The sequence below is a fragment of the Triturus cristatus genome, chromosome 6 (genome assembly GCF_964204655.1).
Source record: "Triturus cristatus chromosome 6, aTriCri1.1, whole genome shotgun sequence".
NCBI lineage: Eukaryota > Metazoa > Chordata > Amphibia > Caudata > Salamandridae > Triturus > Triturus cristatus.
In genome coordinates, this window is record NC_140589.1 from 66,750,718 (window position 1) to 66,762,754 (window position 12,037).

The 12,037-nt window shown below is 44.8% G+C and overlaps 1 protein-coding gene across 1 annotated transcript in view; it reads right to left on the bottom strand.

Annotated features, from left to right (window-relative positions):
- ZFAND3 (zinc finger AN1-type containing 3) overlaps positions 1–12,037 on the bottom strand; it is a 621,127-nt gene that overhangs the window by 43,758 nt on the left and 565,332 nt on the right. The window contains exon 5 of the mRNA XM_085610242.1: positions 1,461–1,628. Within this exon, the coding sequence (XP_085466368.1) occupies positions 1,461–1,628 (168 nt within the window). The remainder of the gene's footprint in view (positions 1–1,460; positions 1,629–12,037) is intronic.

Sequence of the window (12,037 nt, forward strand, 5' to 3'; positions counted from 1 at the left end):
TGAACGGACCATGATCAGCAGTCCGTGTTACTACGTGAGGCTGGCCCTGCACAAGACTTACCACAGTGACACGAGCCGTGAACGGACCGTGAACGGACCATGATCATCAGTCAGTGTTACTGCGCGAGGCTTGCTCTGCACAAGACTTACCACAGCGACACGAGACGTGAACGGACCATGATCAGCGGTTCGGGTTACTACGCGAGGCTGGCCCTGCACAAGACTTACCACAGCAACACGAGCCGGGAACGGGCCATGATCAGCAGTCAGTGTTAGCGCAGGAGGCTGGCTCTGCACAAGACTTACCACAGCAACACGAGCCGTGAACGGACCATGATCAGCAGTCAGTGTTAGCGCACAAGGCTGGCTCTGCACAAGACTGACCACAGCGACACGATCTGGGAACGGACCATGATCAGCAGTCAGTGTTACTGTGCGAGGCTGGTCCTGCACAAGACTCACCACAGCGACACGAGACGTCAACGGACCATGATCAGTGTTAGTGCCAAGGCTGGCTCTGCAAAAGACTTACCACAACGACACGAGACGTGAACGGAGCATGATCAGCAGTCCGTGTTACTACGCGAGGCTGGCCCTGCACAAGACTTACCACAGCAACACGAGCCGTGAACGGACCATGATCAGCAGTCCGTGTTACTACGCGAGGCTGGCCCTGCACAAGACTTACCACAGCAACACGAGCCGTGAACGGACCATGATCAGCAGTCCGTGTTACTACGCGAGGCTGGCCCTGCACAAGACTTACCACAGCAACACGAGCCGTGAACGGACCATGATCAGCAGTCCGTGTTACAACGCGAGGCTGGCCCTGCACAAGACTTACCACAGCAACACGAGCCGTGAACGGACCATGAGTAGCAGTCAGTGTTAGCGCACAAGGCTGGCTCTGCACAAGACTTACCACAGCGACATGACCTGGGAACGGACCATGATCAGCAGTCAGTGTTACTGTGCGAGGCTGGTCCTGCACAAGACTCACCACAGCGACACGAGACGTGAACGGACCATGATCAGTGTTAGTGCCAAGGCTGGCTCTGCAAAAGACTTACCACAACGACACGAGACGTGAACGGAGCATGATCAGCAGTCAGTGTTACTGCGCGAGGCTGGCCCTGCACAAGACTTACCACAGTGGCACGAGCCGGGAACGGACCATGATCAGCAGTCTGTGTTAGCGCACGAGGCTGGCTCTGCACAAGACTCACCACAGCAACACGAGCCGTGAACGGGCCATGATCACCAGTCAGTGTTACTACGCGAGGCTGGCACTGCACAAGACTTACCACAACGACACGAGCCAGGAACGGACCATGATCAGCAGTCAGTGTTACTGCGCGAGGCTGGCTCTGCACAAGACTCGCAACAGCGCGACAAGCCGTGAACGGACCATGATCAACAGTCAGTGTTAAAGCATGAGGCTGACTCTGCACAAGACTTACCACAGCGACACGAGCCCAGTTCCTGCTGCACCAGCTCTAGCTTTATTTGGCACCGGAAGCAGCGGCGCCGGCTCTTCTGTTTGGACCGACTGCTCTCATCGGATCGATCATCCGTGTCCAGGAGCCGAGGCCGTTTCATGGGGGAAGCATCGTCTTCTGATTGAGAATCTGGTGAATTCATGAACACAAGAAACACTTGCTAAGTTTGCAGCACAAACAAACAAACAAAAAGAAACAGTTCTTGCGGTTGGTTAAGCTATTTCGAACCATATCAATATGCATTTGAGATTTTGAAAGTTTGCCATACGTTTTGGAAACCTGAAGAAATTTATGCAATGTCGCTTTATAACAGACATCTGTTTAGAACAGCAAAACATTCCAGCTACAAAATACAACTTTTCATTTCAGTAATGTCAGCTAGTTTTCACGGTTCCTCTTTATTCTAACTCAGACCGCCCTCTTAATTATGAAATTTGATCACCCAAAGGTAATGAAAAGACATTCACACTCTGGTCAAGAAATGCAATAAACTGAGTGCACATTAAATGCAGAGAGTTTACCAATTCATAGACCTCACAAGCTTAGCAGACCGAGTTTGGTGAGAGTGAGATGAAACAATTTAACCATACATTTGGTTTGAGTAAGGAGGCTAGGATCACGTATGCGTGGGGTGTGAACCAACACAGAAAGTAATAGAGCTTTGCAGAAGAGGAGTTTGCAACAGTATGACAAGTACAACTTACATGTGACTGAGTCACATTTCATAGCGCCTACAATACGGTGCACAAACTAAAGTTACTTCCCAAGGCGCCCTTTGAAGAGGACTCTTCAAATTATTCTGGAAATAGAGAAGAGGGGGGATTGGCAAATGAATGAATGAATAAAATGATATTTATAAAGCGCGATAGCTACCCGAAGGCCTCCCAGCGCTGCGGACAAAAAAACAGGCAAAGAACAGAGGCAGAGGAGAAAGCTAAAACAGGCAGGTTTTTAGGAGTTTGCGAAAAGATAGAAGATTGGATTCTTTCCGTAATTGAAGCGGAAGGGCATTCCAGCCAATGGCACCATTATACACGAAGGAACGACCCCCACATCTGGCCCTCCTTATTCTGTGTTGACGGGCAAGGAGAGATACAGATCAATCAATCAATGAAGCTTTATTCGATTAAAAATATTAATCATAAAAGCAATAACACATTATGTAAGTACAATAGACATAAATAGCTACATTAACAATTGATTTCTTGATTTAAAAATGAATTTAAAAAAAGTGCTGACGGAGGCTACAACATATGGGGAATCTAACATTTGTAGGGCTAAAAGTGCTGGGCGACATTGCCTAATACCAAAGGATTTCAAAACCGGTACAATCCATCTTTTCCTGGGAATGGTATAAAACTTACATAAAAAGACAACATGTAATGTGGATTGAGTAGATAGGTCATCACATGGGCAATTACAAAGATGTTTGGACCAATCATTGCAAGTCGGAAAACTTAATAACCTATGGACAATTCCCAGACGGAAACGGACCAATAAAAATCTATCAAAGTCACCAGTAACAATTGATAAGTACGGTTGAATAGAAGAACACGTAGAGATCAACTGGTGTACCTGTACCGAGATCTTTTCTCTTTCAGTAATCAATCTACGGTCATTTAAAAAGTCCAAACACAATTTTTTCAAGTCCTTTTTCGCAATTGAGGACAAAGAAGTGGGATCTTCATAAAATTCACAGCAGTCCATGTTGCAGAAAAAAGATTTAATGTAAGCTAGCCATTTTATCCTTGGGACCCCATCCAACTTTGAGACATCTGTGATTATTGAACGATTCAGGGCCAGATTTTCTGATGTCCAAATCCTATGCCACTGGAGTAGTGGTTGTATTTTAATGATGTCTTCAAGAAAGCCAATTCCCAGTTCGTCGTGGCATATATATGTTGAAGTAGAGGCAGGAACTCCCAGTAAGAACCGTAAGAATTTATTTTCTACAATCTGCAGGGACGTAGTGTCAGCAATCCCCCAAAGGCCTGCACCATAAGTGGCAACAGAAACACACTTTGCCTTAAATACAGATGACCGAAGGTCTCTCTTCAGGTGATAGGGGGTGATCAGGGACTGAAGAATGGGGGGGCATTCTTCCAGAAGGCTTTATGGACCAGGCACATAGCTTTAAACTGGATCCTTTCCCTGATTGGCAGCCAGTGCAAGCTCTTTAATGCTTGTTTGGCAGAATGCCAACGGGGAATCTGAAGAAGTCTACGAGCAGCAGAATTCTGAATAACTTGGAGCTTATTGATGGTGTACTGCGGAGCTCCCAAGTATAATGCATTTATAGAAGAATTCACCAGATCCAAAATTATAGGGCGAATGGTGTCAGCTACTAAGGTGAGAGCCTGGGGGAGGGGGGGGGGCAGGGTCTGTGGGAGAACCCGATTTTATGTGTGCCATGATTAGACCCAGCATCGCAGAGTCGAGGAGAGGAAATTGTGCTAAAAGAGTATAAGGCCCTACAGTCAGCTCAGCAGGGGCAGTAATGGAAATAGTAGATTGAGAGGGCGAAAAAGCCTGATAGATAGTTTGGCAGAGTTCTTCCAAAAGAAAATTCAAAGTGTTACAGTGCGTCAAAGCGACATGCAACCTAGGAGGTTTCTGAGGCACTTTAGTGAGGGTTCTAGCAATTTAAAAAAATTCTTTGGGAGAGTTAGCAGTTAATTCAATTTTCTGTTCATAAAATGTTGGTTGGGTAGTTTTAATTTCTGATTTGTAGCATCTGATGGATTCCCTATATTCCATTTTACTGATATCAGAGTAGTCCAACCTCCACTTCCTTTCAAGCCGTCTGCAACTCTGTTTAAGTTCCCTCAAATTATTAGTAAACCACTGCGCAGTTTTTGTCCTGTTGGTTATATAAGCAGGTTTCTAAGGAAGTACTATATCTAAGGAACCTTGTATCCAGGAGTTAAATCTCTTATTCGCTTTCCCAGATTAGAATTTACTTCACAGTATGGTCTGTTAATTTCCTGGCAAATCTCTGCCAGGAAAGGAGTTTAGAATTCAGGTCTACAGTATCCATAGATAACACAGCAAAATAACGGAAAAGCTAGTCCAGCTGTAATCGAAGGACTCGTGTAGGAAAAGGATTAAAGTGCTCTCTGCAAATACATACCAGCTGTAATGCACACCAGGGACAGCTGCAGAAATACAGCAGATCGTGTCCAAATGCGGCTATTATCAACAAGGGGAGGCACTGTTGGTAGAACACAGGCCTGGGTGCAATCACCCAGCTTTGATCATGAACGAAGAGAGTCAACGCAAAGAAGACAAGCTCTCCAAGCTCTCCAAGCCAAGGGAATTGGTTATGATCTAGAATGCCTACTTTAAAAGACCCGTTGGCTGCTCTCAGAGAGGTGCATCAGGTTTCTAGTCAGCAACTGGCATTACTGGGGTTAGTGCAAAGGCGTTCTATGAATAGCTAAGACTAAAATGGAGATCTATAGCACCAGAACGCCTATTCCAAAAGGTAATAGCGGGAAATGATCCCCTGGTACAGGCATACCTCATAGAGACTGATACTATCAATGCTACAGTAGTTTCCTTTGTAGATCTCTGTAATGCAATAAAAAAAAGAGCTCACATGCTCAAACCTAGAATATATTAGTAGGCCACGGTGGTTTAATCAGGATTGTTCGCGTGCTAACAACCATTTGCGACGTACTCTTTTTTAAAAATTCTTTTTATTAAGACTTAAGCTTCAGACACAAGCATATATATATATATATCCATATATCTATATCTATATATATATATTCACTGAAAAAACCATAGGTTTCAGGGGTGTTATAGTTAGCTGGACTTTTCACTTGTACAAAACCATTGAAATTCCCTCGTTATAGTTAGTTCAGCTAACTATAACTTGCGCGCCCGCAATGCACTGCTGATGACGTCACATATTACATCACTCATGACATGGTCAGTGACATCACTCATGACATCTCAAATGACATCACTGATAACATCATCCAGTGAATGTGTGTGTTTTCTGAAAATTAAATATGTTTTATATATGTATATCTCAAAGTCGATGGAAGAATAAATGGGTATATAAGTGTCTAAATGGATGATTTGTTTTTGAAAAATTGATTGTGTAACTGACTGATTAAGTGTATCATAGTGAATACATGGCTTAGTGAGTAATGTTTAAATATGTAAATATCTGTATCAGTCTCTCACTTTGTGTATAAGTGGCTGCATGGGTTGGTGAGTAGCTACATGGGTGTCTATATAGGTTATTAGTTGGTTTTTTGAGTATCAGTCTGAGTGTCTGCATGGTTCGGTGGGGGGTATTACGTAGTGCATAGGTGCATGAATGAGTGACTCACTGTTTGTATGTATTGAAGACAGCATGTGTGCAGGACTGTATGGGTGGATGAGTGTGTGTATGGGTGTGTTAGTGAGTGAATGACTGTCTCAATAGTGTCTTTATGAGTAACTACATATGTTTTAAACTAGTATATGTGACTATTGGTGTATATAAGTGAGTATATGTGAGAGTGAGAGATTGAAAGAGTTCCTGTATGAATAAGTATGTGTTTCTATAAGTGATTGTTTAAAAGACTAAGTATGTGTAAGTTTCCGTAGAAGTAAGTGTGGTGGTGTGTGTATAACTGTATATGCAAATAAATGTATGCTTGATTCTTTATTAGCATGAGTGACTATGTGTGTGAGTAACTCTATGGATGAGTGGCATTGTGTAACAGGATGTATAGGTGTATGAGTACATATGATGAGTGAGTACATATGATGAGTGAATACATGTATGAGTGACTGTATAGGACTGTTGGTGAATGAGTGGATGTGTATGTGGATCTTAGAATTACTGAAGAGGTTGTTGTAACTGGTATTGGTATGTCCATTGTTTTGAAAAGTTTGGTCTCTATTTTTGAATGTGTGTATCAAAGGTTATATTAGGGTGAGAGGAGGTCTGCCACTCTATCACAAGGATGATGCCATCAGTGATGTCATTTGAGATGTCATCGGTGATGTCACTGACCATGTCATGAGTGATGTAATATGTGACGTCATCAGCAGTGCATTGCGGGCGCGCGAGTTATAGTTAGCTGAACTAACTACAATGGGGGAATTTCAATGGTTTTGTACAAGTGAAAAGTCCAGCTAACTATAACACCCCTGAAACCTATGGTTTTTTCAGTGAATTTCTGAGGTTTTTTAAATGCTAATTCCTAACTATAACGTGCCTGAAACCTATGGTTTTTTCTGTGAATTTCAAAGGTTTTTTAAATGCTAATTTCTAACTGTGCCTACAGAGATAGGACATGTGAAGAAAGAAGAAAAAATGCACAGAAAGAAAAAAAAAAAGAAGTGCAGAAAGAAGCAACAGTAGTCCTCAAAGACAAAGAAAAGTGCAGGAAGAAAGATAACGTGCAGAAAGAACAAAAAGAAGAGCAGAAAGAATCCTTGTTGCAAAATCATCCTGTACCCTCAACTTTTTCCAGACGGATACTGGTGGTAACTGAGTCTGACTAACCAGTCCTAGAGCCAGTGCTATGTTAAAAGACACTTAGAATACAGTGAAAACACCTACATACACTAGGGAACATTATGCGGTGGGGTCCCCCTGTGATTAGCATGACCGCCTCTGTAAGCCCCTAGTATATAATAGGGCAGGGGGATTAAAACTACCTCTTAAAACAGGCCACAGGGCGTTTTTGCACACGTTAACTCAGGCCCCGTACCCTCCCTTCACCACTGTGTAAACACGCCCTGTGTCCGTTTTTAGTTGGGAGATTAAGTTCATTTGAATCCTGAGGGTCCCTAGGGTCCAACTAGCCCACTAGGTACCTCCAGTAAGTGCCACAGAGCTGCGTTGCAGAGAGGTGTAAAAAGTGGCACGGCCTGGACCACCTCTCTGCAATGCAGCTCAGTGGCGCTTACTGGAAGCACTTGGTGGGCTAGATAGCCCCCAGGGGCCCTCAGTATTGAAGGAAAATTATATCCCCAATTTAAAACGTGCCATAGTGCGTGTTTGCACTCGCCACCTCAGGCCCCGTCCCCTCCCTTCACCACTGTGTAAACGCGCCCTGTGGCTGTTCTAAGTTGAGAGATTAAGTCCCCTTGAATCCTAAGGATCCCTAGGGTCAAACTAGACCACTAGGTACCTCCAGTAAGCGCCACAGGGCTGCGTTGCAGAGAGGTGTAAAAAGGGGCTTGGCCTCAGAACACCTGTCTGCAGCGCAGCTCCCTGGTGCATACTGGAGATGCCTGTTGGGCTAGTTGGCCCTCAGGGACCCTCAGTATTGAAGAGGAATTAATTCCCCAACTTACAACTCGCCAGGGGGCGCGTTTGCAGAGTGCTGCAAGGAGGGGGCGTGGCCTCCGGCACGATGCCAGTCTTTTATTTATTTTAATTTTTTAAGAAGGGGGGCTGTGTGGTTCCCCTTCTTATTCTAATTTATTGGCCCTGATGACCTCATCCCCCAGGGCCTGTCTCCTAATTATATTTTTTTGACCCCAATCCCCAGGGCCGGCCACTGTTTTTTATTATTTAAAAAAAAAATATATATTTATAGACACACCTAGGACATGCTGGACAAACCGTACGTACCTATCACCATGACGATTTGCGTGATATTCATTAAAAGGCGACTATGCATACAATGAATCCACGTGGAATGTATTTACACCACTAGTGAAGCTCTGACATGTCTGATGCCCTACCGTGCCTAATCCCGGTAGACACCCTTGTCGTTTATTTATACAAACATGGGTAGCTATTGACGGGCACATTTAATACACATGCACACCAAGCCATTCAAAGGGGATTCGACAAAAATTCGACCAAAACTATGCAAGAAACCCCCCTCACAGTTAATAAAACACACATCCACTGCCGGATGTGTAATACTTTTTATTTTACTCTCTGGAAAGGGGACGAACATCACTTGAGAGTCACAGCGCGCTCCTGGCAGGGCCCAATGCTGTGTTACACCCACCATTGCCTGCTGAGTGCCACACACCTCTGTGTTGTATTCCACTAGCTAGTGCATATGCTATGACACTCTCTAGCCCATGTGCACTAACACCACCCCGTGAATATGTCATGCCACACTTGTCTTCGCACTGGTTATATTGCCCAATCTAACGTGCCTTCCTCGATGCCTATGTTATAACGCACAGTGCTATGCCATTCATATTACAATCTGGGATCCATATCTTTGTCACAGTGCATATGCAACGTTACACTCCCCAGCACATATTTTATATTACAACTTTAGAGACTAGTTAGGTTACACAACACTGCCCTGTGCATATTACACTCCAAGGCGCATATCGCATAGCACGCGCTAGTGCCTGTGCGATCTCGTGCTCTCCAATGAATCTGTCATTGCGCACAATGTATTGCATATCATATTTCACGCCCGGTTCATCTTATATCACACTTTTTGGTGCATAGTTTATACCATACACTATATCTAGTTTTCATTTTCAATCGTGCTCTCAGGACTATGTTCTATATAACACTGTGTTCACCTACCCTTTTCACAGGCATTACATTTTGCGATAGGGGGTGGAGGGTCAGGGGGTGTTTCTGCCAAGTGAGCCCGAAGTCACAGTCACAAACGTCCTCTTCTTCCTGAATAAAAGTGAGATTATGCTGCATACTTGTTCATATTTTAAGTAGTTCGCACAGACACACGTTTTAAAAACAATAAAGTTCCTAATAGCCGCCTTCTCTGAACAGTTAGCTTGCTGCCCCATCCCCCTCCTCCCTATCCTCTGTTGTGTGAATCCATTGACTAGCCTCCTCCCTCCTGCCATGCATGGTCTGATGTGCTGCCACTGCCCTCAATTTAGTATGATGTACCAGTCCACTCCTCCTGCCCTCCATTGCCCAATTCTGTGCCCCATCATTGACCTCCTGCTTAAACTCTGTGCTTAGCTTGCTGCCCCTATTCTCCTTCCCCCTGCCCTCCGATGTCTTTGTGTATGCCCCTGCTCCATCCTTTTTGCCCACCATGTTCCATGGACCTGCCACTCCTATCTACTCTGAGTGTTCTGTTGAGCTGCCACTCCCCTCCCACCTGCCTAGCATTGTCAGATGACTGTAACCTGTCCCTGCCACCTCCACCCTGCCTGTCCACATGCCATGCCCCTATCCTCTTCCTCCTGTCCTACATGGTCCATTGTACTGCCACACCCTTCTGCCCTCCCTGGTCTGTTGTGCTGCAACTGCCCCTCCTGCCTGCCCCGTGCGGTCGGTTGTGAGGCCCCTTCCCCTGAACATTCTTGTCTGTGCACAGGTCCTGACCCTCCCTTCAATCCTCCATAGTCCTTTGTGCATGCCCCTGCACCCTCCTTCTTGCCCATCAGCCATTGTGCTACCACTAACCCTCCCACTTGCCATGCATGGTCTTCTGTGCTGCCATGGCCCCTCCCACCTTCCCTGTGTGGTCAGTTAGCTGCCCCTGAACCCCTCCCACCTTCCCTCCATGGTCTGTGTGCATGCCATCACAGTCTCACTGTTGCTCTTCATGGTGTGTCTTGCTTCTAGTGCCCATCCTGCCTGACCTCCATAGCTATCTTGCTGCTCCTGCCCTGCCCCCTTGCCCCCAGCCCTCTGTTTACATGTGCAGACCCCTACTCCCTCCCTCCTGGCTTGTCTGTTCCATTGTAATGCCCCTGATCCATCCCTCCCGCCCTTTATGGTCTGTTGTGCTGCAGCTTTCTCTCCTGTCTGTCCATTATGGTCCTGCCTCTTGCCCCTCTGTTCTCTGTTGTCCATGTGCATGGTCCTGTCCCCTCCCTCTTGCTTTCTATGGATTGTTGTGCTGCACTCCCGTCCCGCATGCCCTGTGTGGTGTATTGTGCTGCTGCAAACCCTGATGCCTGCCCTGCAGGGTCAGTTTGGTGCACCTCTCCATGTCCCTCCTGTCCTCTGTTATCCAAGTCCATGTCCCTACCCCATTTCCTTCCATGATCCAATGTACAATACTTGCGAACATTTTGAACTTGGTAAGAGGGAGATTTTGAAAAAAAACTGGGGTATTGATTTTCCCCTTTGAGTTACATTGAAAAAGAGGAGATTGTAGACAGGAGACAGATAAAATAAAGCCCATTTGAGCTTAAAAACATTGGACGTTTCCTGGCTGAATCGGGTCTGTTGGCATGTATGGTTGTACTACCATTGCCTCTTCCTTCTGCCCACAATGGTCTATTACATTGCCACAGCCTCTCTTGCAGGTCCTGTATTGTTGGTTTGTTGCCCCTGCCCCCCTTTCCACTGCCCTCCATAGTCTGTTGTGCTGCCACGGCCCTTCCTGCCTGCTCAGTGTGGTTAAATTGTTGCCTTTGCACCCTCCTACCTGCCTTCAATTTTCAGAGTCCGTGCCCCTGGCCTCTGCCTCTCAACAGTATCCTAATGAACAACTAGATTGCTAACATTCTATATTTATTACAAAAGTGTGGAACGCCTGACGTCATCTTGATGTAATCAAAACTGTAATACCTAGAGCATTTCCTTTAGAAATGACATATAAGAGAGGGTCTTATTGGCATCAAAATTATGGTTAGTGCTCTAAAAGACTAAAATAAGGACATATTTTCTGAGTTTTCAAATAGCGAGAAAGCACTTTTAAATTATTTGTTACCTTTATGTTTTTTTATCCAGTTGACCACTTGATTAAATGTTGCACTTAGGGGAGAGGATGTGGTGTTACTTCCAGAACTGCAGACTTTGCAACTGGGAAACCAGGTTGGAGTTTCTGCTTCAGCTCGACATTCTGTGATTCTGGTCAAATCACTTAGTCTCCCCATGTCTACAACCAAAATGAATTTGTTCTTGTGTGATGTAACCAATGCTCATGTAAAGCACTCCAATACCTGACAAGTCTGCACTATATAACACTGCAAAAACACAAAATAATAAGTGTTTTGCACACTTCTGTCATTGGGCTATATTTGGGCTACATCTGGGTGATTTTGGGCTACATTTGGGCTCTTTTGTCTCCGGTGGCCATCTTGGGAGATTTATTTGTTATGAAGTTTCCTAATTTCCTCATGTACTGCAGTCTCCTCAGTAGGACATGCTTTCAGTTTTTTACTTTGATTCCATCATGAAGGTATTCAAATATGTCACACATTTGCCATAAATTCTGAATGTTAGCACTCTAGTTGCTCATTAGATCACTGTAGTAAAACTACTGTTCACCATGGAAGTCTGCTCCTGGTATTAAAAGTGCATGTTTCAGTCTGCATGTCAGAATTTTTTAATGAAATAAAAGAGGATTTGAGAAGTCACTCAAAATGTGCCCTCATTTTCTTTCTTCAGCATTAATCATAATTTCTATGGCAAAATGATCCCCCCCATTGTGTTCCTTTTTAAATTAAATGTTTTAAGTGTTACCAGTTTATTCCAATCAAGATGGCTTCAGGTGTGCCATACTTTTGTCATAATGAAGACAGTAAGCGCTCTAGTTGTTTTTAAGAACACTCTGGGACATTCTGTCATTGGGCTATACTTGGGCTACATCTGAGTGATATTTGGGCTACATTTGGGC